General features: G+C 40.6%; 1 protein-coding gene across 1 annotated transcript in view; it reads right to left on the bottom strand.

Moving 5' to 3' along the window:
* Window positions 1-26,081, bottom strand: part of RARB (retinoic acid receptor beta) — a 92,395-nt gene extending 66,314 nt beyond the window's left edge. The window contains exons 1-2 of the mRNA XM_058832580.1: window positions 24,676-26,081; window positions 833-981 (exon numbers count right to left, since the gene is read on the bottom strand). Of these exons, the coding sequence (XP_058688563.1) occupies window positions 833-981; window positions 24,676-24,832 (306 nt within the window). The 5' untranslated portion in view covers window positions 24,833-26,081. The remainder of the gene's footprint in view (window positions 1-832; window positions 982-24,675) is intronic.
* Between the last annotated feature and the right edge of the window lie 1,263 nt (window positions 26,082-27,344).

Below are 27,344 nucleotides of genomic sequence, written 5' to 3'. Positions count from 1 at the left end.
AAGATCATTGCACTAGGGTATGCTAACAAATTTATCTATGAGAGCATCTGCCCTATGATATCATTCTTTACCATTTTTCACTCTACCTTCTTCTTTGCATGGATGGAAGTGCACACTGTGTGCACACCTCCAATTATTGCCACACAAACATGGTGTAAATGACATTGCTTCTCTGCCAGGTGTCTTCAGATTTTCTCTACTTTTGAGTGGTGTGTTTCATCGCTGCATCCTATGGACAGTCATCAATTCATGCTCTGACAATCACAGCACTGGAAGGCAGCTGGCAGATGTGCCAGCAATGAAGTCTGACAGATTAAATCTTGCAAATACAAACCTGCTAATCCTCAAATTCCCAAATTGATTTGAGATTAGTTACATAGCTAGAGACAACACCAAAAATTTCCAGATGATCAGATCCTGTTCCCAAACTCTACCCCCCGGGTACAGAGAGGTAGAAGTACACAGAAAAAGGCCAAGAGCAGCCAAGGGCTATGTGAGATCTCAGGGAATATCTGACCTACAGATGTACAATGACGAATCTTAAAAAGTTTTCTGTTTATTATTTGATTATGTCTACATCTATGACCCCATTTTCATGCAAGTCAGTACTTCAGGAGGTCCCTGAAAGACATATTTGGCAGAAATTACAATGGGAATTAATTCCAAGAATGATGGTAATTTACTTGTCTTTAGTCATGAATCAGAATAAAATCACGCAAGAAAGTTACAGCCGTCTTTGAAGACAATCAAGTCACACCAAACTGCATTGTTTTATCCCTCTCCTAAGATGAAATGCAGACCTATAAAAGGAAAGGGAGTTGATGGCACTCACCTTACATCCCTCACAAGCACTGACACCATAGTGATATCCAGATGACTTGTCTTGACAAACAAAACAGGGCTTGTAAACACGAGGGGGTGGAAGTGGTGAAGGAGGGCTCGGAACAAGTTCCTCAGAACTGGTACTCTGAGTTTCAACTGCTACAAAAGAAAAAAAAATTGAATGATTCATAATTATTTTGAATAAATTACTATATATAACCATATTGTAAGTATCAAACTGGCCCATACCCTTCTTTCCATAATAAACATTAATTTGTCTTTCCTAGTAAAATTTAAAGGGAGCTAAGCAAGGCAAATAATGGCAAGACTACATCCTACAGCCTTAAAACTATATTTTAAAGTACCCAGTAATTTAGATGTAGGGCATGAATCTTACCAGGCTCCCAAAAAGGACAACTTTTGGCTCATGTTCCGGTTTTAGCCTATTGAATTGTACAGCAACCACATGTGCAGGTTGGACATCAGCCTTTAAAGGGAAACTGTGATGGGTACCTAATCTTGGGAGAGTGTTTTATCCTCCAATATGCAATTCTGACCCAGCAGGATAGCAGCACATATAGGATATATGTAAAGAGTGTGAGACCTGAAATGAAAATTACCTAAACAAGTTGTCCTTTTTTTTTTTTAATCTGCAAAACTAGTACAACCCAGCAACACCTCCTTAACTACCTTAGGACCCGTAACATCAGGAAACCTCTCTGAGAAAAAGCTACCTATATATTATGACCCCCCACATCCCTTTATTGCCTTAATATTTCTTGATGGTCATTTGTTTTGAGACTGCTGAAAAGCCAGTAGCCCCTTTCAGGGAAAGGACGTGAAAGCTCTACGATGCAAGATAAGACATGTGAACTACATCTTTCCAAAACATCTGCATTAGTTTTCTGTGATATGCTGTCATCATTCCTCACGTTTATTGTGGATGTGCAATACATTTTCATGTTTCACCTAGCCGTCTGCTGCTTCTCAGATAAATCCCTCTAACTTTTCAACAGATATACAGGAATGACAGGATCCATGAACTCAGATCTATCCAGAAATATTAGGCACTATCAGCAGAGCTAAATCTCCAGAGTACGAACAGCAGGCTCTAAAGAATATTACTCAATGGAAAAATCTTAGACAAGATTTACTGTACATGATATTTTTCAGATTACAATGATGATACATTTCTACTAAGCTCATGATTCATTTTCAACCCATGTGTTGCTGAATTCATAGAGGACATCTCAGCACAGGAGGCAAGCTCTGATTACTCGTGAGAGAAGGGCCCCTTTCTGCCATTTTTCCTTGGGTTAAGCTAGTATCAACTTCAAGGACAGACGCATCTTGAGAAGAAAATAAATGCCAGAGTAAAGTATTAAAGGCTCTGATCTAACCGAAGAAATACCTTTATTTATACATCTAACAATAAGGAGGCTGTGAAAAAACAGGAAACTAAAATAAGTAAAGTAACATGGCTCCATAAATTGTGACATTAAGACAATGTCCAGAACTACTCTCATCTTTTTCAGTATTAAATAAACTGAACTTGTCAAACATCTACATGCTCCTACCACACCAAGAAAACTTTAATGAAGCTTTTTCTTAATGAAAACTCATGTGAGAATTATAATTTCTTTTCAACAGTAATTTTTGGTATATAAGAGAGATAGAGTTCTCTGTTATTGACCTCTGCACAGCCACCCTGCTTGAATCAATAATCTATTAGTACTTCTAAATTAAAGTTAGATTCATCAAATGCCCTTGAGAAGCCCCAAACATTCCTTGCCTTATTTCATGCTCATACATGAATTATGGTGGCTTCCAACGAGTCTATGGAATGATAAAATTTTAGCTTTAAAACTCCAATACCAGCAGACAATGTGTTTTGTATTAGCTCATTCAACTCTCCCAGTCCAGTAAAAGGCAGCTTTTAGGCTCCCCATGGGAAAACAAGGTTGTGTCATTCAATAAAACAACTGCACTCCTGCAATCCTTCTGTGATTCCAGTTTGGGGAAAGCAGCCTTTCAGGAGTAATACTGATACACTTCTATTTATTCATCAATTCATCCTAAACAAGTACCAGCATCCAATAGTAGCATTCCAACTACAAATAGTATTGTACACCAGAGAGGTCTGTCAAGCACTGTAGAAATAACAGGAGATTGTGATACCCAGAAGAGATTATGCAACCAACTCAGTTCATAAATACCCCACACAGTCAGCAAGTGAAGTGTTGAAGGTGCTGCTAGAGAATATTTTCAGGAAAATTTGAAAAGGTATATGATTAGGAAGGAGTCAATGGAAATCAGAAGATCATCCCTAAAACACCCATATACATGTGCCATTAAGTAGGACTTAATCTACTAAAAATAATGCTTGCATTAGCTGAACAGCTGTCTAGGCAGTTTGGTTTTTAGGTTGTTTTATTTTGGTTGGTAAGTTTGGGGGTTTTTATTTGGTAATTTTGGGGGGGGTGGGGGTTGTTGGTGCTTTTTTGTATAGAAAAATCTAGTTTGCGCACATTCACTTTTGAACACAGGCAAGGTGTGCAGTTTTCTGGAGAAGGCTTGAACTCTTACTCCAGTTTCTGACTTACTACTCTTCCTTGGATTCAGCTTTTATAGCTCTTTACTTGAAAAAGTATGCAGTGCCTGTGCAGAAGTCCTGTGCAGGCATCTGTAGCAACTCATGCTCAGGAGGTAAAAAGTGTTATTTTTGCAACATGTTGACAGCTAATGGATGCATGACAGCAGAAGCTGCTTTCTTCAATGCATATCTACACAAGCAATAAGGAAAAAAAGAAAGGATGGAGGGTGGACAGTTGACTTTTCCAGAAGAAGCATTTTTAAAGCAGTCCTACAATTTTGGGAAGAATTCAAGGGGGGAAAAAAAGAGAATTAAAAAAATGCAACTTTTTTCATGCCTTGCTTTCTTGTCCTGTGGGATGTAACACTTCAGGATCCCTACTCACCTGAGACAACAGAGCCTTGGTGTTGTCATCCAACACCTGAATGCAGCTTAAACACACAGGGACTCTCAAACAATCGGTCACTTCACAATTCCTAAGATGTCTGAAATTTTTCTAAAGGTTAGATAAAGTAGCAGATAAGATCTTTAAAAGCACAGCGTGCTTTCTGAGACCTAATTTACTGCCAGCTAAACTGTGTTGACAGATGGAGAAGGTATTTTATTTTGAGACCAACTAGAAGCAGGCAGGCACTGCAAAATGCTTCATGTTCTCCTAGAAGCTTAGATTATTAAGCTTGCATGTTAATGCACACTTTGGACAGTTGAGTTTTAAAAGAATAAGAAGTTGTAAAGCAAATGGCATTTCCTGGATAGCCTCAAGGGAATTTTGAATACTGAGCTCAGGGTCCCTGGTGGGAAGCAGCAATTTCAGCTAATTAGGGTGAATAGCAAAGTGTTGCATTTGGTCAAAACATTCTGTTAACCCTCATTTTTGTTGGCACCAACAAGAGTCTGGATTTTCTGCCTTTTCTTTTCTTTCTTTCTTTTTTTCTTTTTGTAAATTCACTGCAGGAGTGCAAGGCACTCAGCTCACATACATTAGGCAGAAAGTCAAAGGAAACGCCAAAGTTCAACTAAAGTACAAGTAATTAGAACCAGATTCTCTGCTGCTTGTATGTGTGCATTTGATTGTAGAAGTTATTTATAAGCCTCCAAACATTTGAAAAAATAACTATATACTGTAGATCATTTAATTTTTATGTCTCGTCTGGAAAAAAAAGTCTGCTTTTAATCATCTTCCAGGAAAGAGCCAGGAACTGGGAAAGTGGGTCTCAATTGTTTCAATACAAATTTCTCTCTTTCATGTGCCACATAAAACTATACTATAAAATTAAATCCAAAATATCATTGACTTTGCCCCCCCCCTTCATTTTTTTTTTTTAATAGAAAACTTCTTTGAATTTGTCATGCTTAAATAGTTTGCATTGTTATGAGGGTTTGGGGTTTTTTTAAACTCTTGTTTGGAAGAGAGACAAGGGGAGAAGAAAAAAAAAAGAAAAAAAAAAAAGAGTGAGAGAGAAAGAAAACATTATCGTGGAGACTTGCCAGCCTTGACTTAGTAACCTGGCCATGACCCTCCAGCGAGTGTGTGTTTGACCCGGTCACACATGACTCTAGCTGCGTACTGTTGCTGGGTTATAAGTCCCAGATATTTTTACCATATATACAACAGGTGGGGATCACAGACAACAGAAAGAGGAAAACAAAGTCTCCCCTTGTGGAAAGACTCCCATTTTCTCCCTTGCAAAGAAAGAAGCACAAAGCAAAGAAGTTGTGCTACTGCGTCACTACTGGCACTTGCTGTGCTGGATCGCTGCTTTTCCCGGGGGGGGGACGCACGGAGGTGGAGTGGGCTGAGGACAGGAGGACTGAGGAAAAGGCTCAGGGGAAGAAGCCATGTGCAAATGTTAACACAGAACAAATGACCACTGTCAAAAATCTTTCCTTATAGAGCTAGGTATGCATCGAAGGTCAGGAAGGAATGCTTCTTATTACAAGTGAACACAACATACCTGGATTAAAACCTACAAAAACTTCAGATGGAGATATTAATACCAGGATTTTCAGAAGTACCTAAGAAAGTTTGTTTTCTACATTTGAGGGTTTCTTTCTTATTTATGTCATCGTAGCTGCACACATCTGGCTTAAAGCTATAATGTTAAATATATTTATTCTATTTTAATTCTTGGTTATAATTTTTCCAGCATTAATTTTAATCAAGTCATGCATGTGTACCAGACTGTCCTTTGAAAAAAGGGTGGTATTCTGGTGATATTCTATTTGGTATGAAAGCCAAAGAAACCCTCTAAAGTCTACTGGCTTGCATTTGGTCTGAAAAGGGGCATTCTACTTTCAACAGGCACATCAGAAGATGAAATTCCATTACTTTGTTTCTTTTTGAGGGTGCCCAATCAAAAATGAGTCTTTTCTGTTATTTTAAAAGCTAATAGCATGTCTAACAGGTTTCCACTATGTGCTGCTCAGGATTCATACAATTTGATTAAAAGAACAACAGAACTAGAAAGAAGTAAAGGTTATAGAGCTCAAAAGCCTGGTTTGCAAGGACAGGACTAATGGACAAAACTGCACGCAAGGTCACCTAAAAGGAGTCTCAGACCCGGGCACTTTAAGGGCCATGCAAAGGGCACGGGCTGCTGCTGCCAAAACTATCTCAGACAAGGTGCAAGTCCCGATAGGCGCAGCCGAGTTGGCAGGAGTTCTCTAAAGCTGAAGTACTTTTGCTGCTACAACTCTTGTCAGCTAAAGAGCGATAGGGACAGCTGGCTTCTGTCCCAAAGCATCTGGGAGAAGAGGGGTCCTGCTGAACTCTGCCCTCCACCTCGGAGTACAAGAAGCAGTGAAGCACACTCTCTGCTCTGATATCCTCACCCTAATGAAGTTCCAAGTACAAATTTGGCCATTGCTTCACTGCAGCCAGACATACCATCAGGACAGTATTTTCTTCCCCCACCCTTCTGCATCTCATGCATTTAGACAGTGCACTATTTTGGGCAGGGCCTCAGAATGTGCTGTACAGTAACTGGCGCTGCAGGACTTTCCAGTGATACTCCAATTCAAATAATGGTAATGATCGTGATCCTGCCAAGTCAAAAGATATTTGAAAGAATGAACCCTGAAAGGCCTCCACAGCCTTGAGGGGAGACATTACTTGCAATGCAGGTCCTTAGAGCGCTTTCATTTTAACTATTGTAGCATTTCAATGTTAAAACACTGACTAAATTTAAAGTATGATTCTAAAAAAACAAATGCTTTTGCTGTGTATACACCAAGCTGTATTTGTCAACTGACAGAAAAAAAGAGTTTACACTCATTTGCTGCCTCTTTCCCAGTTTAGAACGGTGAGAGAGAGAGCTGCATCATATTCCTTCATGTCTTTCATCAACAAAATTGCCAAGTTTCAATTGCAAATCCGTAATGTTAACCAGCAGAGTCATGTAACATAAGTCAGTGGAGTCAGTGGATACTGATCTTGGCCATACAACGGGAGTATAGCCCTTTGAAACCTGTATTCATATCAGGTGATTAGAGCCAAGAAATAGTTTGCAATAGTAGAAACAGCAGAGCTAAACAGATTTTTTTGCTCTAAGTCAGAAGACAACAGCATCTATCTTCTGGTTATTTCTCTATTCCACTCTCACAATATAATTTCTATTACTTAGCAGCTAACTTTTTCACAGATTTTATTATTCCCCCAAATAATCTCTATCAGTTGCCCACTGAAGAGTAGAAATTCTTTTGTAACATACTTTTCTGTCATGACACAATTTGGCCTCTTTATCAATCCATTAGTTAAACATGGCAATTCGGTCACCTGACTTCATGCTGGCATTTAATAAGGCACTCCAGGAGCTCCACCTGCCAGCACATCTTCCAGAGCGACATTCCTGCACAGAATCCCTGACTGACTCTCCTCAGGCCCTGCTGTCCCTGGCCACACAGCAACACCAGCACCGCTCCTGGTTCTGCCATATTTAGCAGTGTGAAAGATCCTTCTCTCTTCTGCTTATCTGAGCTACAAGCATGGTCCCTGCCACTCCAGTACATGAATAACCCATGAGCATTCATATTTTTACCTTTGTAACACCTAAGCGAGATAAGGGAAGAGCTATTCTTACTTTACAGACAGGAAACAGAAGCCCTGACAATGAAAGAGCTTTATCTGCTTGCATCATAAATTCCTAGAAAAATGCAAGCAGTACCCAGCTAGGATTTTCAATAGCAACTGTGAACCTAGGTGTCTACAGCACTAAGCGGCGTCCTCAAAATATAGCCTTACATGCCTTGCCCTAGGTTTCACATGGGATACATGACAGAGCAGGGAAGTCTGTTAGGTCTGTACTCGGTCCCTCTGTTGCAGGGGCTCTGAAGCACCCTCAAGTCTGCATGTGCACCCCACTCACCTGCCCACTGTGACACAGGACAGGGCTGGGTGCCCTCTGCCTCCAAGAGCCACTGCTGCTCCTGGCAGGGAACTCGGGAGAGGTGATGAAACCTTCCTTCATTTTCTGATCTTCGCAGCCAGCTGAAAATCAGCTTTCTATAAGATTACCATCACACATACAACTACACAGGAATGCCCCGGCAGGGAACTGACTGGCCTAAGAGAAATCCTGAATCCTCTCCTGAAGGCAGCACAGTCACAGCTGTGCATGTGAACGCTGTGTACCACACAGGCATAAGCAGCACTACAAACTGCCATAAAATCCTCTACTCTCGACTGTACTGTCCAAGACTCACATACCACTAAGATATTATATCTGAATCTAGCAGGTTAGTCTTACAAATTGAGTACGTATGACGTGAAAATCACCAACACACAAACAGGTATTTCTGAAAGAAAACACCCTAAAAAACCTTTGTCTGAAACTGCTGCATCTTCTTCTTGTGTCCCACACGTACATAGGGGGAGCTGTCACTGCAACCACTTTTGGTGCTTCTCCCAGCAGAGCCACAACTTTATGCAAGTACATTCTCTACACACATATATACTACAGTTAGCAGTAAAGAACAACGAAGAGGCTGCAGCTGCTCCACAGGTTTGCAATTTCTGGTTCTCAAGCACCAGTTCCACTAAACCCTGAGGTAGTATGTATAACTAACATCACCTTTTCAAAGAAAATTATACTGCTTTTCAGGCTGGGTTTTTTTTTTTTTTTTAACAGCTATGTCAGCAAAGTAGTTCTACATTTGGGTTTATGTGTCCATATAGCCAGAGAGATGAATTTACACCTGAGCAAACGTGGAAAGCAGGGAGCTTGTCAGGATTAATTATATCAAGGCCAAGAACTGCATCTGGTTATACCTGTGTTACTCTCAAGACAGCAAGACTTAATGACATGCTAGTAACTGAGAACAGGAGCATCTTTCGCTAAATAAATGGCCAGGCAGACACCATGAGTGAGCCAGGGTGAAAGTAAGAGTAGAGACAGGATGGCCGCAGGGTTTTGCAGGCAGAGTTTACAGGACAGCAGCTCATCACTTTGTATTAGGAGCCTACCTTCAAAATGAAAAAGAAAACATGTTAAATGAAAAAAATAAATCGTATGGAAAACTGAAGAAAAACATCCGAAAGATGCTAGCTCTGTAGTTTTTTCAGGTCGGTGATTTTCTGCCTGTCTGTTACAATGCAAAACTGCATCAGTCTCAAGTGAAAATTCCGCATTACCACAAAACTGAAAAATAGAATCTTCTTTAAAAAAAACAAAACAAAACATAATTGTGCCATCATCTGCATGAAGTTAGATTTTCCTTTGCAAATTAAATTTTCTTATGATTTAGACCCTGGCTGCTTTACCTGTGAATGCCTATGGTCAGATCCTTATGTAGAATAAAGTAGCATAGGCCAAGAAGAGACACAAATGTGGAGATGATGAGAACTCTAACATCTTTATTCTTTATTTATTAAAAAGCAGCCTATTTCTGTGCCCTATTGATACAAATGTGGTCTAACAAATTCAGTGTTTTCCCTAAAGGATCAAGTGTTTTAAGAAAAGGCCCACTGTAAGGAAAGAAACACTTAAAAACAAAAGGGGTCTGATTCTTTTTTTCAGCTAGGTTTTACAGTGTTGCTACTCCACTGATTCCAAAAAACGGCTCTTGTAAACATGAATGGGAGAAAACCCAGATCTAGTATCATCAGTAAGAAATGAAAATTGAAAGGGCAATGAAATATTTGCTATAATCTCTATACACATCCAGGTATTTTACTAAGTCATAAAGTCTTCATTTATAGTTATTAAATGTTTTATAGTATTTTGAGGGTTGGAAACAGAATAATTCAAAGTATTATTCTAAAAGAATGATTTTATTCTTCAAAACTCACCTCCTATCCAAGCTGGTATTAGGTTTTGGTATTACTATGTCTGCCAAATAAATATTTTATTTTCTATACAGTCAACATATCTTATGACACTAATCATCATGACTTTTTGCTGTGGTTTGAATCCAACAAGAAAATGAGTGTTTTAATATCTTTAATCATGTAATACTATTACACAGTTGTTCAGTATCACATGGACAAAATAAAACTATTGTGCTCTCTTTGGAAATGCCATAAAACTGACTTGCTGTGTAATATTTTACGTATCATTTTGTTTCTCAAATTTTAGGACCATTGGTTCAGAACATTTTGATCTTTAAGTGTTTTCAAACCCTAAAATTAATAGAGTGACTCAACAAGAACCAATTCAGTGATCAAAACTACTTCAAGTTAGTAGAGTAGCAGTTAAAATGCTTATCATTACAATTAATTTGTATTACAGCCACACTGCTGGATATCACTAATTGATTTATATACCCTCCTTTCTATACCCATTTACAAGGGCAATTATGAACTCCATCACATATGTTTAAATGGGTTACATTAGAACATTATCTAGAAACTAGACTGCTGAGCTTAAAATCCTTAAGAACAGGTAAATTCTTCATTAATGGGTATGTTATCAACTCACTACAAACGGCCTATAACCTTTTAAGGCAGCACACGGTACTAATATTTTACTTTTCATGGGCAGTTGGAGTTGGCTCCAATGATGAGCTCCACCGCTATCTTTAATTGTTTTTAAAATTGCATATTATAGGCAGCAATAAACACAAATTAGTATTATACCATCCACAGCTTTCTGCAAGGCATGGTTTCTATAAACAAGTTAAAACACATACATCTGTAAATAATAAGTGTAAGTATGCTAAATTTAATGAATAAGGACACTAAAAGAAATTGAACAGTAGGGGTTCAGCAATTAGAGTAACTGCCCATTTTATTAAAAATGTATTGTTTCCAGCTTTCACTTTAGAAGGCTTTTATTGCTTTGCTAATTCTAAGTTTTGATTTCCTTTGAAAAGGATGTCTAATTCCTTATTTTTCTTTGACAGCCCCATCACTCACCACTCACCTTTTTTACAAGGCAGTGGACAACTATGAAGCTTGGTATCTCTTTGCTTGGGCCCTGAGTGCAGACCTTAGTTTGGCATTATGCCACCCAGAAGTATGATACCTTATCACGTAAGGTTTCATACCACAACAGAGCTGGGATGAAACCTGCTGAACCAGCAGACCCCAGACAGCCACCCTTTGGCCCGTTCCCAAAGGTTACCAACATTCTGGCAGTGGGGAGGGGAGGAGCACATTTCCAGCTTCCCAGCCATGCCCCTACAACCCAGGGCCATTTGCTGAAGCTGGCAAGGCTCAGGCCATGAAATGGAGCCATGAGTTTCTTGCTGCTGTTCAGTAGCAGCCTGCTGCAGGAGGACAGGGCAGTGTGTAGACTGGGAAAGGCAAAGGTAGCTTCTCCAATGAGGCAGATATCCCAGTACATATCTCCCATGCCCCAGCATCACTACAGTGAACCCCTGGGCTACCCTTGCTTGTACATGTATTACATCCATGTAGCTCACTTTCCAAGTAAGTGTTAAGATTATTCCTTACACTAGCCTAATTGCACCCATGTCACTGCTCTGTGGGGGTATAATTAAAACAATCCATTATTTCCATTCAGACATGACACAATAACAGGAAAAATATGGCTTTCATCACTTGAGCTTATCTGCAAATAGAAGGACAGTCAGACCAAAACTTGACCTTTCTAACATCCTACAGCACATGTACATTTGCAACATCTGAGACCAAAAGAGGGACATACTCTGTCCTCCTCCATCCCCTCAGCCTGCCAGACTGTGGACAGTGCAGTACTAAGAGCAGCTCACCCCAACATTTCTGATGCTAGTGCAAATAATTCCAGTTTATGGTATATTGAAGAACTTTGCCACTATATTTTGAGAGAGAAAATTAAATATAGAGTTTACCAAGCTGTAATGCTCACCTGAGTGGAATTTCAGTATTTCTGAATTTCATACCTGCCAGACTAAAAATGGTAACACAGTGGGGAAGGTAACATGAAAACTAAGACACTAATAAATTTCCTTTTCTTGCAATTCACAGCACCTTCACATTCAGTTTATAAAATAGTTTGTTCTGGTTTTTTGATTTTTTTTTTCTTATAACTTTCCATCAGTGCAGTTAACATGGTAAACATCCCTCTGCCCCTCTCACTGTAGGTCCAGCAAAAGCTGAAATCTGGGAAGAAGCACAGTGTCCCAGAGCCAACTGGTAGCAGTTCTCTTGACTGTGGCTCAGAGCACACTTCCACACTGCCTAGAAGATTTAAGATCAGTAAAAGAAGACATTCATAAGAGCCTGGAGACAAGATGAGTACCATGACTGGAGGGCACATTTCCCAATATTCTGTTTTCCTATTCTCTACCTGCAGTAGATTTTCCTATTAAACTGTTGGAGTGAGGAATGCTCCTAATTTTACCTGTACTTTGTCTGTCATTATTATTCTCACTCAGAAGTGAAAAAATATGCACACACTGTACTTCAGGAAAACACATATATGCTAATAGTATTTCCTAGTCACCTGGTCTTTCTTATTCAATACCTGCCTTCAGCAGTAAATCTTTTTTTTTCCCAGATAAGCAATTCACAACTGACTGCAATATCCCTACCTTGCAAACAGGAAAAACGTCAGCCATACTTTATATAGAATATGACAAAAAGAAAGTACTCTGTTTCAAAAGAACTGAAAAAGCAACATTTAGTCCTAGTAAATGATGTCCCAAGAAACTTAAGGCAAAACATACTTCGAAAAAGTGAAGCTTCTTTTCCCCTATGAGGTTAAAGTTTAGAAAATCTCTGGTTACTGTGCTCTAATAATTTTAAAATGTCTATATTATGAGTATCTACTATGCTTATATTTCATAAAACATACCTTTTCTTTAGGAGTAAAAAGCCCCTGTTCCTGCCATGTCTGAGAGATCTGGACCCTTATTTTCCGAGAAATTAGGCTAATATTTACAAATGTTTTTCCAGCTGTCACAGTTCATTAAATGCAATCGCCCCAAACTTTCTGAAGGACTGGTTTTGTGTCTCTGCCAATACCCAAAGGATTCTAAGACACAGCAAAGTATTACTGCCAACACCTCAAGGATATTAAAAATTGTAGATAGCTATGAAACTATCTGTAAGACTACTCATTTTACTTGAAGATCCAGAAAACCTCCAACCTGTGGCACTATTATTTCACTGAGTCACTGTGACAAGGTAGAGCAGCCATTTCAAGAAATTAGTAAAATCAGCAGTGGAGGGTTGTCGATTAGAAATCTCTGCTTTTAATTTCTTAGTATTTGCACAAGTCTGACAACTGCATAGCTGCACAGAGTTGACCCAAACTATAATATAAACTAGGCATGCTTTCCACAGAGTAAATTCAATATGCTTTCCATTACTTCCCTTTCTAAGGTCTGATCCTGTTTTGGTTTTCATTACATGGACTAGTCATAAATTTTGGAAAATCTTCTTAGTTCTTTTCCCACACTTTACCCACCAGACACAAGTTTGTCATCCAAAGATGACGACATATAGAAAGAGTAATTTAAAAAAAGTGCAACCTATGAGCTCAAGGGATGCTCTCTGAGAAAACTCACCTCTGACCACCTTACCCTGGGACCAGACAATCCCAGTGGGATGGGGGCACATTTTGGAAAGCTCACATACCACCCAGGGACAGGGAGACCCTGCTGTTTCATGGCACCCCAGGCATTTGCAAACCAGTTTGCCTGATCACTGCCGTCTATTGTTTCCTGAGATAAGCAGGGCCCCAGTGAACAATTAGAGCTTTCAATAAATAATCTGTAAGCACATTCATTTGATTTACTGTTATTTGATACAGCAGTTAGTTTCAATGGGGCACTTACTATTGATCACTTAAAGTACTACAGACAAACATGAAACGCTTCCAGAACTCCATGGATTATTACTCTTTATCTGCCACTCATCTGGGTTACTTGTAATGGTTGTGAAATTTAAAATCAATAACAACAATTAGCGTTTGTTATACTCTGAGGAATGAATCATGTGAAATATGTTTTGTTACTAAAATGAAATGCTGGAGAGCTTGCAAACAGGAAAGACTTGTAAATAGCAAAATTCTAAAATAATTTATCTTGGTATTAGACTGTCCAATAAAGGGGTTAAAGAAAATTAAAACCAGGTATTTTAAATGCATGCTCAAGTATACAGACAATTATAAAAAGGTATCAGTAGGATTTTCAAAGGCATAAAACTTTAAACAAAACTGGTTAGAAAGATGTATCCAAGTTTTCCTTAGAAAATTTCACTACAAGACCACAATTTCATACTCCTTGACATCTACAGAAGTTTTGGGGTTTTGATCATGGCTGGGCTTGCTCCTATGTAGATACAGGAAAAGCTCTGACTCCTCTTCCGACTAGCTTTTACTGGAGATTGTCACCGAAAAAACAAAAAAACAAAAAAAAAACAAAACAAAAACAAAAACAAAAAAAGGAAGTATGTAAGAAATTAATTCACACTGAAATTAATGAAAGCTGGAAGCAGATTTTCAGGTATATATATATATATATTGAAAAACACCTTCTCTCTTTGGATTCATATAAATAAGTTGTGAATCTAATGAAATGGATGAAAAAACAGTATTTTGAGATATCTGCTAAAGTAGTAATGCTGCATAATTAAAATGCAAAACAATAAGAGAAATATTTTATCATTAAACTGTAACCAGAGCTCTGTGTGAAATCATCCATTCAGAAGACTTATTTTTCATCAATTATTTGTTATTTATCTGATGTAAATATAAGAAGGTCTAATTAAAATGTATGACTCCTTATGCAGCTTATTGTCATTAAGACCAATGAAAGCATTCTGAAGACCATAATGAAATAATTATGTTTGCCTTTAAGAATCCTCTTCAACGACACATGGTAGTACCACACTAAATTAAAACATCAGGAACTAAATTTCTCTTGCATCTATTTCCATTTTCACTAATTATACCCCCAAGCTTTCCAATAGACCAGGCCCTAAAATTCTTTTGAAGCTGAAACAGCCTAAGGAACAGCAACCTTTTCATAGTAATGGACTTTGAAGAAGAAACAAAGGTAATGCAGCCCTGGAAGGATTAATATTTCAAATAGAGTTATCATGTGAAAATATGTGTTTATTTGAAAAATGGGGAAAAGATTGTTGATAAAAAGCCAAATGTGTGTTCCAAGGAAACCAATACTCTGATTTAATCTCATTTCATTGCGTCATTCCTTCCTAACCTCTTTTTGTCAAAGTATTTTCTTGTTCTGCACAGAAATCCAAGTTAGCAAAAGCATAACAAACACAGTACTGCTGGGCAGTGCCAGTGTACCACGCTGTAGCTGAGCTCTGCTTTCACATTTTGGTGAAGGTGAAAACAGCCCCTGTGAACAATTGCAGTGTTCATAATGGACTCCATTTCAGGGAGAAGGGAACAGCTATTTTCCCAAACTGCCTCCAGACATTCAGTGCATCCTAACACACAGCTCATGTTTTAACCACAAAGTCTTCCAGGACCTCACCAAAACACAGAGAAAGGAAAGGATTCGGAGAAGGAAGAACAAAAAAAACCAAAAAACACAGAAGGATATGAGTCAGCTCTGACTTCTTGCAGGCAGCTGAAGCCTTCTTTTCAAAACCTCAGGGAGATAATGGATCCTTCTTGGTGTGGTGTCAGAAGTGAATGTGGCAATACGCACAAAGCATAGAAAGATGAGCAGTTCACATACCTAACCTGTATAGCATGTGACTATATGTGCAACTAGAAAAACACAGCTGGAATGTGCTCTCCAAACTGAGAGAGGAAGGCAGAGGTTCACCAGGGGATGAAGACTTGGGAAAAGTAGCCTGTTAGCCTCCCTGATCAAAGATGCTGAAAGACATAGGTGATTTGCCATTTGTTCTGCATTTTACACCTTAGTGTTCAAAGTGTGGAGTAAAATCAGAAAAATCTTTATGAAGTCCAAGACTTTCCAGCTAACCTCTAAGGAGGATTTGACATATACCCTCCCTCATCCAGTAACTAATAAAATTTCTTCCTCAGCTGAGCGAAAAGAGGAAACTCAAACAACAAAGCAATGCTAAGGATTACTCTGGAAGATGAGGGGGAAAAGGAAAAACCTCTTCAGACCAAAAGTTGAAAGGCAGCAGCATGAACAATGGCTTAAAACCAAAGAAAGAACCCCCAAGCTCAGGACCTGATCTTAACAATAAAAAAGTTCACCCATGCGTGGCATTTTAGCCAGTCCTTTCACTTGTGCCCTAAGCCAAAACCCGCAGGCTGGTGGATCAGTGAGGGTGGATCTCTGTGAAGGAGGGAAAGTTTGTAGAGAATTTAGGACCTTTGATTGGAGCAGCCCAGAGAGGAGTGCAAAGTCCCGAGAGTCAAGCTTTGAGGGGCACAGGCGTTTCCCTGTGCCTAAGCCAAGGTCCTGGGGGGAAGCATGTGCCTGCAGATCCCCAGCCCTTGCCCAAGGGGAGGTCTGGGTGTCAGGTATCGCCAGATGGCACTGTGACACAGTTTTCCAACTCCTTTTTCTTCATGTGCGAGCGAATGTTCAGTCTTGGAAAGACAAGCAGCCCTGGTCTTCTTGGGAGTTTTTGAGTAGAAGATGAGGAATTAAAGTGGCAGAGGAGCCTGTTTCCTGCCTCGGGCTCTGCCCACAACCAGTCCCTGAGCAAAAGTGCTGGAGGCTCCGAGACCCCCAAAAGCCAGGGCAGAGCTGCACTGTGCCTGAACACCTTGGTCCCAAATTGGTATTTTTGAACAAGTGAAGTACTTGAATCAACTCAGATGCTGTGACATTAACTTATCATGCAAGAACCTAGAAATCCTCTTGGTATCAGCCACCAGCTGGCAAAGGAGTGGTTCTGGTACAGGACTGGAAGATGAAGGAACTCTCATAGGAGATGAGATACACACCTCTATATGATGTGCTGCTGTGTCATCAGCCAGCCTGGCAGAGAGGACCAGCAGAGTGGTTTAATGGTCACTTAAGAAATTATCTCAAGCTGCATTCATATTAAAAAAAAATAAAAATAAAAAAATGCAGGATATAAGAGATTTTTCTTTAACTGTTTTGGTGGGATGGGTTTGTTTTGGGTTTTTTTGGTTAGCTTTCTTTTGATTTGTTTGGGTTTTGTTCTTTTTTTGTGGGGGGTTTTTGTGTTTGGTTTTGGGGAAGTAGTAACTGAACCATTTCTTCCACTGTTTCTGTCTTTCAGGCACAAATGGCTTTCTATAATCAAAGCACCCACTGAAGGAAATCTGTGTTAAATCAAACTGGTTTTTGTCTCCAGTTGGTGAAACACTGGTGAACATGTTTAATTGTTCCACATCTCTGCTATGCATCTTTAAAAGAAGAATGATCCTTTTTTATTTTTAAGAGGAGATGCTGGATGTTCATTGTGCTGAACATCCAGCACAGTGACATGAACTTTTACTGGTATTTCTTAAAAGTATCAGTACGTAAATACACCAAAGGCTCACTCATACAACCACTCTGTCTCTAAAACTCTTATTAAAATCGAGGGTGGAGAGTTGAGTGCATTTAAGTGCTTCACTAGATAAGGCTGTAAAAGACAAAGACATCCTTAATTTGTCATTTTATTGTTCAAAGATCCTTGCTAAAAATACAATGTGAGCCTAGAGAAAAATATTATGGTTCAATGGAAAGAGATCCTCCAAACCATTAAAAGAAACTAAGCGGTGCTAAAAAAATCTCTTTGTTGCGAGACATTTCTCTGCTTTTTTTCCTAGGGGATGCACTTAGAGGGTAAGATGTAAGTCACTGAAAGTGCATAAAACGGAAATCCTTCCAAACTATGGATGGACTCTAACATCATGTCCTTAGCAGTGAAGATCCAGAGCCCTCTGAGAATTTATAAATACTCATTCAAGCTTTAACCTATTAAACCTATGCAAGTGTCACCTGCATGTGTATATTTAACTTACATCGTTTTATAATATTCAGTTTACATATGGCATAAGCAGGGGGAAGAAAAATCACCTTGTCCAAGGAGAACAGAAGGTATATTTTATACTTTGTGCCTAGGATTCTTTAACACAGACTTGCTGGATTATATTTCCATCTCTCTTAACAAAAGTATTTGAAGAAGCTGCAAGGCTCAAACAGAACACTAAAAGAAAGTGGGGTCAATTATATAAGGGCTAGCACTAGTTTGTTGAAAGTTTTTTTCCTACCCACTCCCAAATAAAGGGACAAAGAAGTGAACATTGTGGGAATGTGTTTCTAAACCACATGATATCCTTATCAGATTGTCATGTACAAGGGAGGTTCTCACACAGGGACCTCATGCTGGTGAGCTGCCCTGTCACATGATGCAAGTTCTACGCTCCTATTCAGATTACTAAAATGAGCTGAAGAAAGCTAGATTTCCCCTCCTCCCTCCCTGCAAATAAGCAAAATGCACAGTGACCAAAGTCATATTAATTCACTGCCACTGGGAAAGCAATCCTGAGCAGCTGCAAATGATAAGTGAGTATATGAAGAAGATAATCTAGCTATTAAAATCTATACCACAATTAATATCTGCTGAGCAGATTTTACTGCAGAGAAGCAAACAGAAAATCAGAGAAACCTGTGAGTCAGACAAAATACAAGGAAAAAACTCAGTTGATTTGTAAATCTATGGAAAGACTAATATGTTTTTATAAGGAAGTCCTACTTTGTCATATAAGTGTCTCTATTTTCACTGTTGATGTTGCGAACACTGTCATTTAATTACTTTTTCATGTAGTTTGGGGGAAGTGGAACAGTCCTGTAAACATTTTTAATATTAAATGAAGGTTTTAAATAGTATTTGATCATTCAAATACATGGCCTGTTTTAAAAAGTGCTGAGGGAGCTCCTAGATGCTCAGCATATTTGGAAATGAAGCCATGAAATGTGGATTTAGGATGCTAACTTTAGGCTACTGTTTCTGACACATTCTTAACTTTTGAAATATATTTGCTCTTGCAACGACAAATTAATAAAATCCCAGACCTTCAATTATTTTGAAAAAGACAGTTTAAAATCCATGGGTCTGGATGCAAGTTGTTTACAGATTACAATCAGGAGAAACAGCTAGGATTTCTGTGACCAAAAAACTGCACAGAATCATTTCCACATTATAGCAGTTTGTTTCTTTTATATCTGGAATATGGTTCTCATAAAAAGGTGGCAGCAGTAAGACATTACTCCTGGTTTGCCTGCTAGAAAATCCAGTTTTGTTACCCTCTTGTCTATACTTTTTCCTGAAGCACAGAAAAAATGATTATTCTCTTACTTTAGAATAGTTTTGAGCATTTTGTGGCTTGTATTTTTGTGGTTCCATTTGGTTAGAAAGGGCTTGGATTTCAGCAAGAAGTGGCATGGGTCACAGTGCATGGGGACAGACTTCATGCACATGAGCAAAGGTCAAAATCAATCATAGCTTTGTATTTCCAGGCCTATTACTTTTGGCAGTTTACCCTGCCAGAAGGGGCTAAAATATTTGCTTCCCAAAAGGAGTAAACATCAATAGGGGGCAGGAATAGAATCAGCTTCTCAACCACTCGGCAATGAGAAATGAGGGTAAAGGATCCCCTCCTCGCTGCAGCCACAAAGTCATCTAAACGTTAGATGCAATATTTTCAGCAAAAAGTTGAAAGATTTCACAGCACAGTGACTTGAAAAGGACAATAGGCCTATTTAGGCAATTATATTATGCAGGCTTTGTTATTAGGCAGCCCTGCTCAGCCCCAGAAAGTCTGGATAATCAAAAGTGTCCAAGTACAGGAAGGGGAAAAGTACAACCCCACCCTCCCGCACAGCCGCTGCCAGGACCTCTGGATTTGAAGGGTAAAGTCTATTTACCGAAGTTCCTTGGCCATTTTATACATCAACTGATATCCTTCCTCGTGGGGCTGCGTGCTACAGCCTAGCAAAGCTCTGGAAAGCCCTCTGAAACCACAACTAATTTGGCCCCAGCCGCCCGCCCCTGTAAATTCACTGCTCAGAAGCTGCTGCCAGCCCCCCAGGCAGAAACCGTGAGGGGAGAGGGATGTTCCCCCCGGCTCGCACGCATACCAGGGCCGGTCCCCACGGCCAAACAGATCTGGAAACTCATCACAGCTGCGCTCTGCTTTTGAGGTCTCAATAGGACGGGGCATAGCGTGGCCGACCGCGGCAGACAGCAGTCCACCGAGCACAATGTGTCTTTCACAGCCCCGCTCCCAAATCTAAATGCTGGCTGTGTAACACAGCCGCACTTCATCGGCTGCGTAAAGGGCGGTATATAAATCAGACCTGAGCAAAACCAGTCACTTGGCGTGTTTCGGGGAGGTGGGACCGTAATCCGCCGAGCAGGGCGCCTCGCTCCCCCGGGCAAAGCCCCTCGGCTTGGCCGGGCTGGCGTGACGCACACATGGTTAACAAAAACCGCTCAGCAGTAAGTAGGGATTTAACTGGATGTGAGGATGACTAACTTCGCTGTCTGAAACACTATCTCCCTCTTTCAACTCCTTAACTTCACCGTAACCCTCTTCAAGGCATCGCCTCAGAAGCCTGGCTTTGTTCTGACAAGTTGCACCTTTGCTGCACAGACTCATTAGGCAAGCAGGGAGTCACCCAAAGATACATTGCTTTTTCCTCCAAGCTTATCCCACCCTGACTTCACCAGCGAAAGCCTCTCATCTTTTTTGTCTGTAGGAGTTTTTGACAGTGGTGCGTGTCCATTAGAGTTTTCCTGTGCCAGCAGCCGAATCAGACTAACTGCATCACAGTCTACGTAGAGAATAGTTTTCCCCTTTCAGTTATTTCAGAAGAAAAATATCCCCACACAATTATTTATTTTTTTTTATGAAGTGGATCAGAAACAAACATTTTTTCATCACATATTTCAGAGCATTAAGCTAGACATATAAAAATTTAAACAAAGACTCTATCCCTAAGCAAATCAGTCCTAGCCATTTAGCTGTAAAGTTTATAGAGGAACTTCAAAGAAAATAACCTGGTTCAAACAGATCTTGCCTTCTGGGCACTAGCAAACACACCTGCAGCAATTTGATACTTGGGAATGCAGATTACAAGTCCTTCACTTCAAAATGTTTGTTTTTTAATTCAGAAAGATGAAAGAAAATAAAGTAGTGAGCTTTTTTTTTTTTTTTTTTTTTTTTTTGTGAAACACAGATGTTTCCAGTACTTGCAGAGACAGAATCTGACCCAAACATCACAATAATCCAGAATTTTGAAGGAAAACGCATGCTTTCGGGAGTCCTATCTTCATGAACTTTCTGAAAGTTAACACCCGCTAGCTCCTCTCTAGGCAAACACTTCCTACCAAACTGAAATAAGAACTGTATACTGTATATATGTGAGCCTCGACATCCCAGAGTGTTCCACTGCCATGTCCATAACTTTTGATTTTATCAAATTTTCTATGCTTCTAACCCTAAGGAAATGCAGTAGGCAGTAGTCATCTACTTGATATAATTAGCTGAAACACTACATACTGCCAAACAAACTTACTCTTGTTTTGGGCCTGCTCATTTGTTTTTTTGCCTGTTTAATTAATGAAGACTAATGAAGACTTTTTTTAATAGGCTTTTCCAAGGTCAGATCTCCATTCTTTGCAGCTCCTCTCTCAAGACCTGTCCTGTTCCCACTTCTGCAGTATTTAGTTAGCTCACGTTTTACCAAAAGTTACTGGTTTTCTCTCAGTATTTGTTGCCACTGCACTATGAGGGAGTAGAATATTCTAACTTACTTAAGAAACGATAAATTACTCATTCTTGCAATCTTAACTCTTTTGTCCTCTTAAGAACTATCCTTGTCTAATTTGATTATACTGACCTGATTTTTATCTTACAACAAAAGGCGCGAGAACAAATTATGATTAAAGCTGGTTCTAGTCCCATTTCTGAGTCCACAATTTTCTTTGCAAACATACAATCTCATTTTAAATCTAAAACAATATAACTAGAATCACATAAAACATAAACTCATATGAGCGCAAAATCAGGGGGATTTTTTTGCGTTCTTGTAACACACCGCACAATATACAGTGGCTAACAGTTGCGTTGCAAACCCAGGGCAGGTTTTTCCTCCCACAGGGGAGAGGAAAAAAAATACCACACAAGTTAAGGTCATGTTTAGGTTGTGTCTTATCCTCTATTTTCACTTTGCAGACCCTCATGGACTAGAAAATTCATGATGCTGCAGGAGTGCACTAGCTTAGTGAATTGTAACAGGATTAACGAACGGAAGATGTGCTGAAGTTGGAGACCTACAGCATTCTGCCCTAAACCCTGCAATGGCCAATTTTGCCAGCATTTCAGTTGAAACCCTGATACTGTCTGGGATTGTTACTGGCCTGCTCTGAGTTTGCACTACCCATGTACTATTCCCTCAACAACCATTTACCTTTTACTCTACAATCACGTCTCTATCAAAGCAATATTTCTAAGGCCTAAGGCAATGGCTGCAGGTGTACTGGGGGTTTTTTGCAGAGCCAAAAATTAAACAAATTAGACCAAAAAACCCTATCACACTTCTAACAATTACAAAATTAGATTGTTATTACATTACATCAAATCACAAAGGTCTTCTTAAAAATGGAGAAATCGGAAATGCTAAAGTTAGAATAAAATATTGCTATCCTTGTATTTATAAGCACTGGAGCAACCTTTAAACTATTAAAAGCTTTCTGGACTGCAAAAATTCTAGTTCTGTCATATTTTCACGAGATGCACGACAAAAATCTTACACTTTGAGAGAATTTTAGTATTTCATAATTTGTTTGTATATTTACTCATGCACAAACTGCTTACACTTTCCTCAAAACTGAAAACAAAATCTGCTCTAAGATTTCAAACAGAAATCTTAATTTGGACTCTAACTAAATTGTTTTTCCACATTTCTATACCATTAACTTTCACAGTTCAAATTACAGCCACTGTATTATGATTCAGGTTTCAGCCCGATTTTCAGTGCCCATGCAGTGAAGATTAATCCTTACTGCTCACAAAGTTACAAGACTGGATTTCTGGATACATTTTCCTGTATTTTTATTTGCTCTTTTAATATGAGTTTCTTTGATTAGCTAAACTTTCCTGTTATCAACACTTGTCTCTTATCACAGGCCCTAGGCAAATGACATATTTACCACTCATTCCATTCTGATAAGGGTAATCCTGTGTTTAACTTGCCCAAGAACAAACACCATATATTTTGTTTTTAAGAATCCTGCTTCTAGGTATTAACAACACACAAGAGAAAGAGTAGGACATTTTAAAGCTGGGAGTTATTTAAAGAATATTTTGCAAGTGTAAGCTTTTAACGACAGAATATATGCCTCCTACTCCAGGAAAGTTTATTTAATTCCAAGTTTCCGCAATATCACCACAGAAGTTATACTGAAGTTTAAACCATGAAAGAAGGAAAATGCTTTTTTTAGTAAAACATCTGGTTTGGATTTTTGTTTCTGCTAACTGAAGCTCTCTCATAGCTAGTAACACTATTTTGAAGTAAAAGCTTTGTTTTTGTTTGTTTATTTTGTTTGAAGCATTTTGAAAACAGTGTGAATAAAAGAAATATCCCATGCTGAACTTCACAGTCTCCTTTTAATTGTAAAGACATCAAAACATTTGCAGTGTTGTAGGCTGCTAGTCACTGATTTTTACAATTCTGTTTTCATTACTCAACCCACACAAATGTCATATGGTGTCTGAAAACTTTTGAGCCGAGTGAAACACACCATTTCACCAGACACTCTTAAATTTATTTTTCAATTACCTACTCCACCCCTTTGAAATGTCGAGGGGAGAACTCTTCTAATTCCTAGTTAACTTTTTAACATACCGCAAAACAGAAACTTCCAACAGCATTATACAGTTAATGGTGTACTGAAGTGTCCGAGAGCGTGCTAAAAACATTTTGATAGATAGCCAAGTCATTTATCTAAATCACCGTCAGAGCAGTGAAGCATCCTGCAAGCTTTTAAGCATAGTATAAGGTGATGTTTTCTGGCACTTTTTGTCATTTCTCAAACTCGAAACTGGGGTGTTAAAATAATGCTCTTGTTTATCATCTATATATTTCAGCAACAAATCAAGACCCTATAACATAGCATCACATTTTCAGAAGTGTCCCACCACTAACTCTCACTCCTCTGTTAACAGTGCATCGCTGTCTGAATCTCAAGGTATAGAAATAATTGATGGTTAAACTCAAAGGGTGTTCACAGTAAGTAGTTTTCTAGCAAAACAGCAACTTCTTAGAGCAACAAAGTGAAGAAGAAAGGTGGCAGTAAGGTCAGTACAAAGAAATATTGCCTTTTCTTCGGAAACTTTTAACTACTGTCTGATTTTTGGAATGGCACCTACCCACTGCAGTCCCACATCTTTGCAAGAACTGTAGAGATTAACATTTTAATTGCTTGGCTGCTCTGTTAAAATGCACTTCAAGACAACACGCATCCTGATTAGCAAATGTGCTACAAAATTAGATTAAGGAGGGAGGGGGAAAAAAAGCTACCACAGAGGTGTTATGTAAATTAATCTTTCACTGGTTGGAGTTTTGCAAGTATTTGTTGTATTACATTACGATTTTATGTGTTCCTGTTTGGCTCCACAACTGTTGTTAGGATCAATATGGCACATGAGAAGGGATAAACAGAAAGAAGTCCGGTGCTTCTTTCCTTTTTCCTTTCTTGCCAAAAGGAGAAAAAAAAAAAAGCTTGCAAACCACATTTTGCACAAAAACTCACCCCACCCCTCATTACCTCTGCGCTTAATTACCAGTCTTTCTTTTTTAAATACATGCAAGTAAATAAATAAAATAAGTAACAACAACAACAACAATTATAATAATAGTAATTGCTTTAAAGTGGAAAAATAACAGTTGGGACCTACATTGAGCACTGTGCCGGTGTTGCCACTCTGTTTGTGCCAATCCACTGAAGCATGCTTTGAGAGCCTTCTCCTGGAGCATGCAGGAAGACGGACTCGCAGTGTAGAAATCCAGCATCTGAGCAGGGCTCACTGCTAGAACGTCCATACAGTCAAACATGATTCCCCCTGCACAGAATGCCTGCAAAAGTGCTTTCCTCTAGGTGTGGAGGAAAATGGCACATAAAAGTACACCCAACTCCATCAAACTCTGCCCCTTTTTTGGCACGTAGGCTGTTGGTCTTTTTCCCAGACCAGAATCATGAATTATGACAGACAACACGGCTAAAAGCCTGTAATTGATCCAAATGATCATTTACCATTTTCCAGGCTGCCCAGCCAATCCAGCAAGATGGGGGGATGCGAGCCGCATTCCAAGTTTTAGCTACCATCAATTTCCCCCCAAAATTTCTTGAGAGTCAGTCCAGCTCCTAGGGCGCTCGCCGGGTGTGTGCCGCGTCCCACGCCGTGCCAATCGCCCACCTCCCCGGGATAAAACAGCTCCGGTGGAGGCTCGGGATCCCCCTCGGCCGTGAATAGATGCTTCTGCCTCTGAACAGCTCACTTCCTACTACTTGTGTCACAGGGAATGAAAGATTGAATTGCCTAATATATGCGAGTGAACTTTCCGTGAACCCTTCCCAGGCTGCTAACCTTCAAATGACCCAAGCGGTCTGACATCACCAGCTCCCAGGATTCTCACACGCCTTCACAACTCCCAGCAGCCCTGCAAAAAAGCCAGGCAGGCGGGCGGGCAGGCAAAGGCGAGCCCCAGCCCTGCCGGAGTCGCCCCGCGGCCGCCGAGCGGGCGGGTGCGGACGGGGAGCGCAACTTACAAAAAGATCCAGAAAAATAAAGTGATTTAAAAAAAAAAAAAAAAAAAAAAAAAAGCCAAACACAACAACGAGGAGGAGGGGAAGGGGGTGGGAAGTAAAACAGCGGTGTTCTCAGCGGCTGCAGGGAACGGAGAATTTGAAAATTCCAGCTCAATTTGCTGAAAGTTCTTCTGTGCCCCCCTCCCAGCCTCACACAGATAGACACACACACACACACACACACACACACACACACACACACACACACACACACACACACACACACACACACACACACACACACACACACACACACACACACACACACACACACACACACACACACACACATTCCTTTCCTCCCCGGAGAGGCCGCGAGCGAGGCGCAGGCGCTGCCGCTATTCCACAGCCAGGGACACGGGCTTCGCCCCAGCTGCTGGGCTGGCGGGCTGGGCTCGGGAGCAGCCTCATCCTGGCGCTGTCCCGACACTCGCCGGCGGGCACCCCGCTCAATACCACCCGCAGGGACTGAGGCCGGTGCCAGCCCCATTCCCAGCGGGGAATCGCAGGGGCGCATCCCCTCTGGGGGTGAGGGGCGGTCAGGCCCCATCTCTACGCACCATCCGTCCCTCACACTGGCTCCGAAGTCACCCAGCGCTCCCTGCTTTCCCCGATGGGGCAGATTTGGCACTGCCCGGGAGGGTCTGTCCCCACCACTGAGCCCAGGGCAGGAAGCAGCCACGCATCCCCTCTTCTCCCTCCCCAGCCCCGCCGCCGCCGGGTCCTGCCTGTCTCTGATTAGCAGCGAGGGGCTGGGGCCGCTCGTGTGGCCCCGGAGGGGCTGTATCAGCTTTCAGAGGGCTAATGAGCCCCAGCTCCCCGGGAGGGGAGAAAGGCCACGAGCTGATCCATGGGGAACAGGACCCAGCCCATGGTGCTGGGCCGGGAGACCTCCCTGGGGCAGGCGGCCCCGGCCAAGCCCTCACAGCCCCTCCGAAGGCAAGGGGCCGCTCCCACCCACTAAGGTCCGTGCTAAACCACACTGCCGACAGCCCTCCCTGATGGCCGCTCTAGGTGTCAAAAGCTTCCCAAGTCTGTGGCCACGATGCCACAGCCAGCCCTGTGCGGGCCCACCGCTTGCATGAAGCCAGCAGAGAGCTCGGTGATTTTTAGGTAGCTAACTACCTTCTCAAATATCTTGCTCACCGAGAAAGACTCCATGGAGGCTTCCACCAGTTCTTATTCCTATGGACAATTTAAAAATTAAAAACAACAGCCTGGGAACACTCCCTCCGCCCCAGTGGGAAGGACATGAGCTCAATAACCACATGCATGCTTTAATTTTAAATGAATAAGCCAAGCCACCTCAGCCCCAGCAGTGAGCATCATCCAAGAGCAAGGCACACGGGAGCCTCGCTTCCCCGCTCCAAAGCAAGCTCAGGTGCAGAAATTAGAAAATGGAACACTTGATTATTGCCCATTTCTTGCAAAGCCCAAGACAGAAGTTGGGCAGAGAGGGGCACATGGAGCAGGCATGGCACACCACTGGTGACCGTAAAGAAATGCTGCAGAGAGACTCACCCTGGGACCTGCGCAGCCACTTTAATGGATGTGGTGTCCCCTCTCCACAAAAAGTCCTTTGATGAACCGAAAGCTCTCTGACAATGCCTGCAGATTGTATTAACAAAACTTTTCACACAGATTCAAGAATTTAGGAAAAAAAAAAAAAAAAAACAAACCACAAAACAAATCCCCCACACAGCACACGCACTTGTTCTCTGAAACTGATATACCCACATTGAAAACCAGCGGCCAGCA

Source organism: Poecile atricapillus, chromosome 2, assembly GCF_030490865.1.
Source record: "Poecile atricapillus isolate bPoeAtr1 chromosome 2, bPoeAtr1.hap1, whole genome shotgun sequence".
NCBI classification, from domain to species: Eukaryota; Metazoa; Chordata; class Aves; order Passeriformes; family Paridae; genus Poecile; species Poecile atricapillus.
The sequence above is the reverse complement of the archived record's forward strand: the minus strand, read 5'-3'. Positions and strand labels throughout refer to the sequence as shown.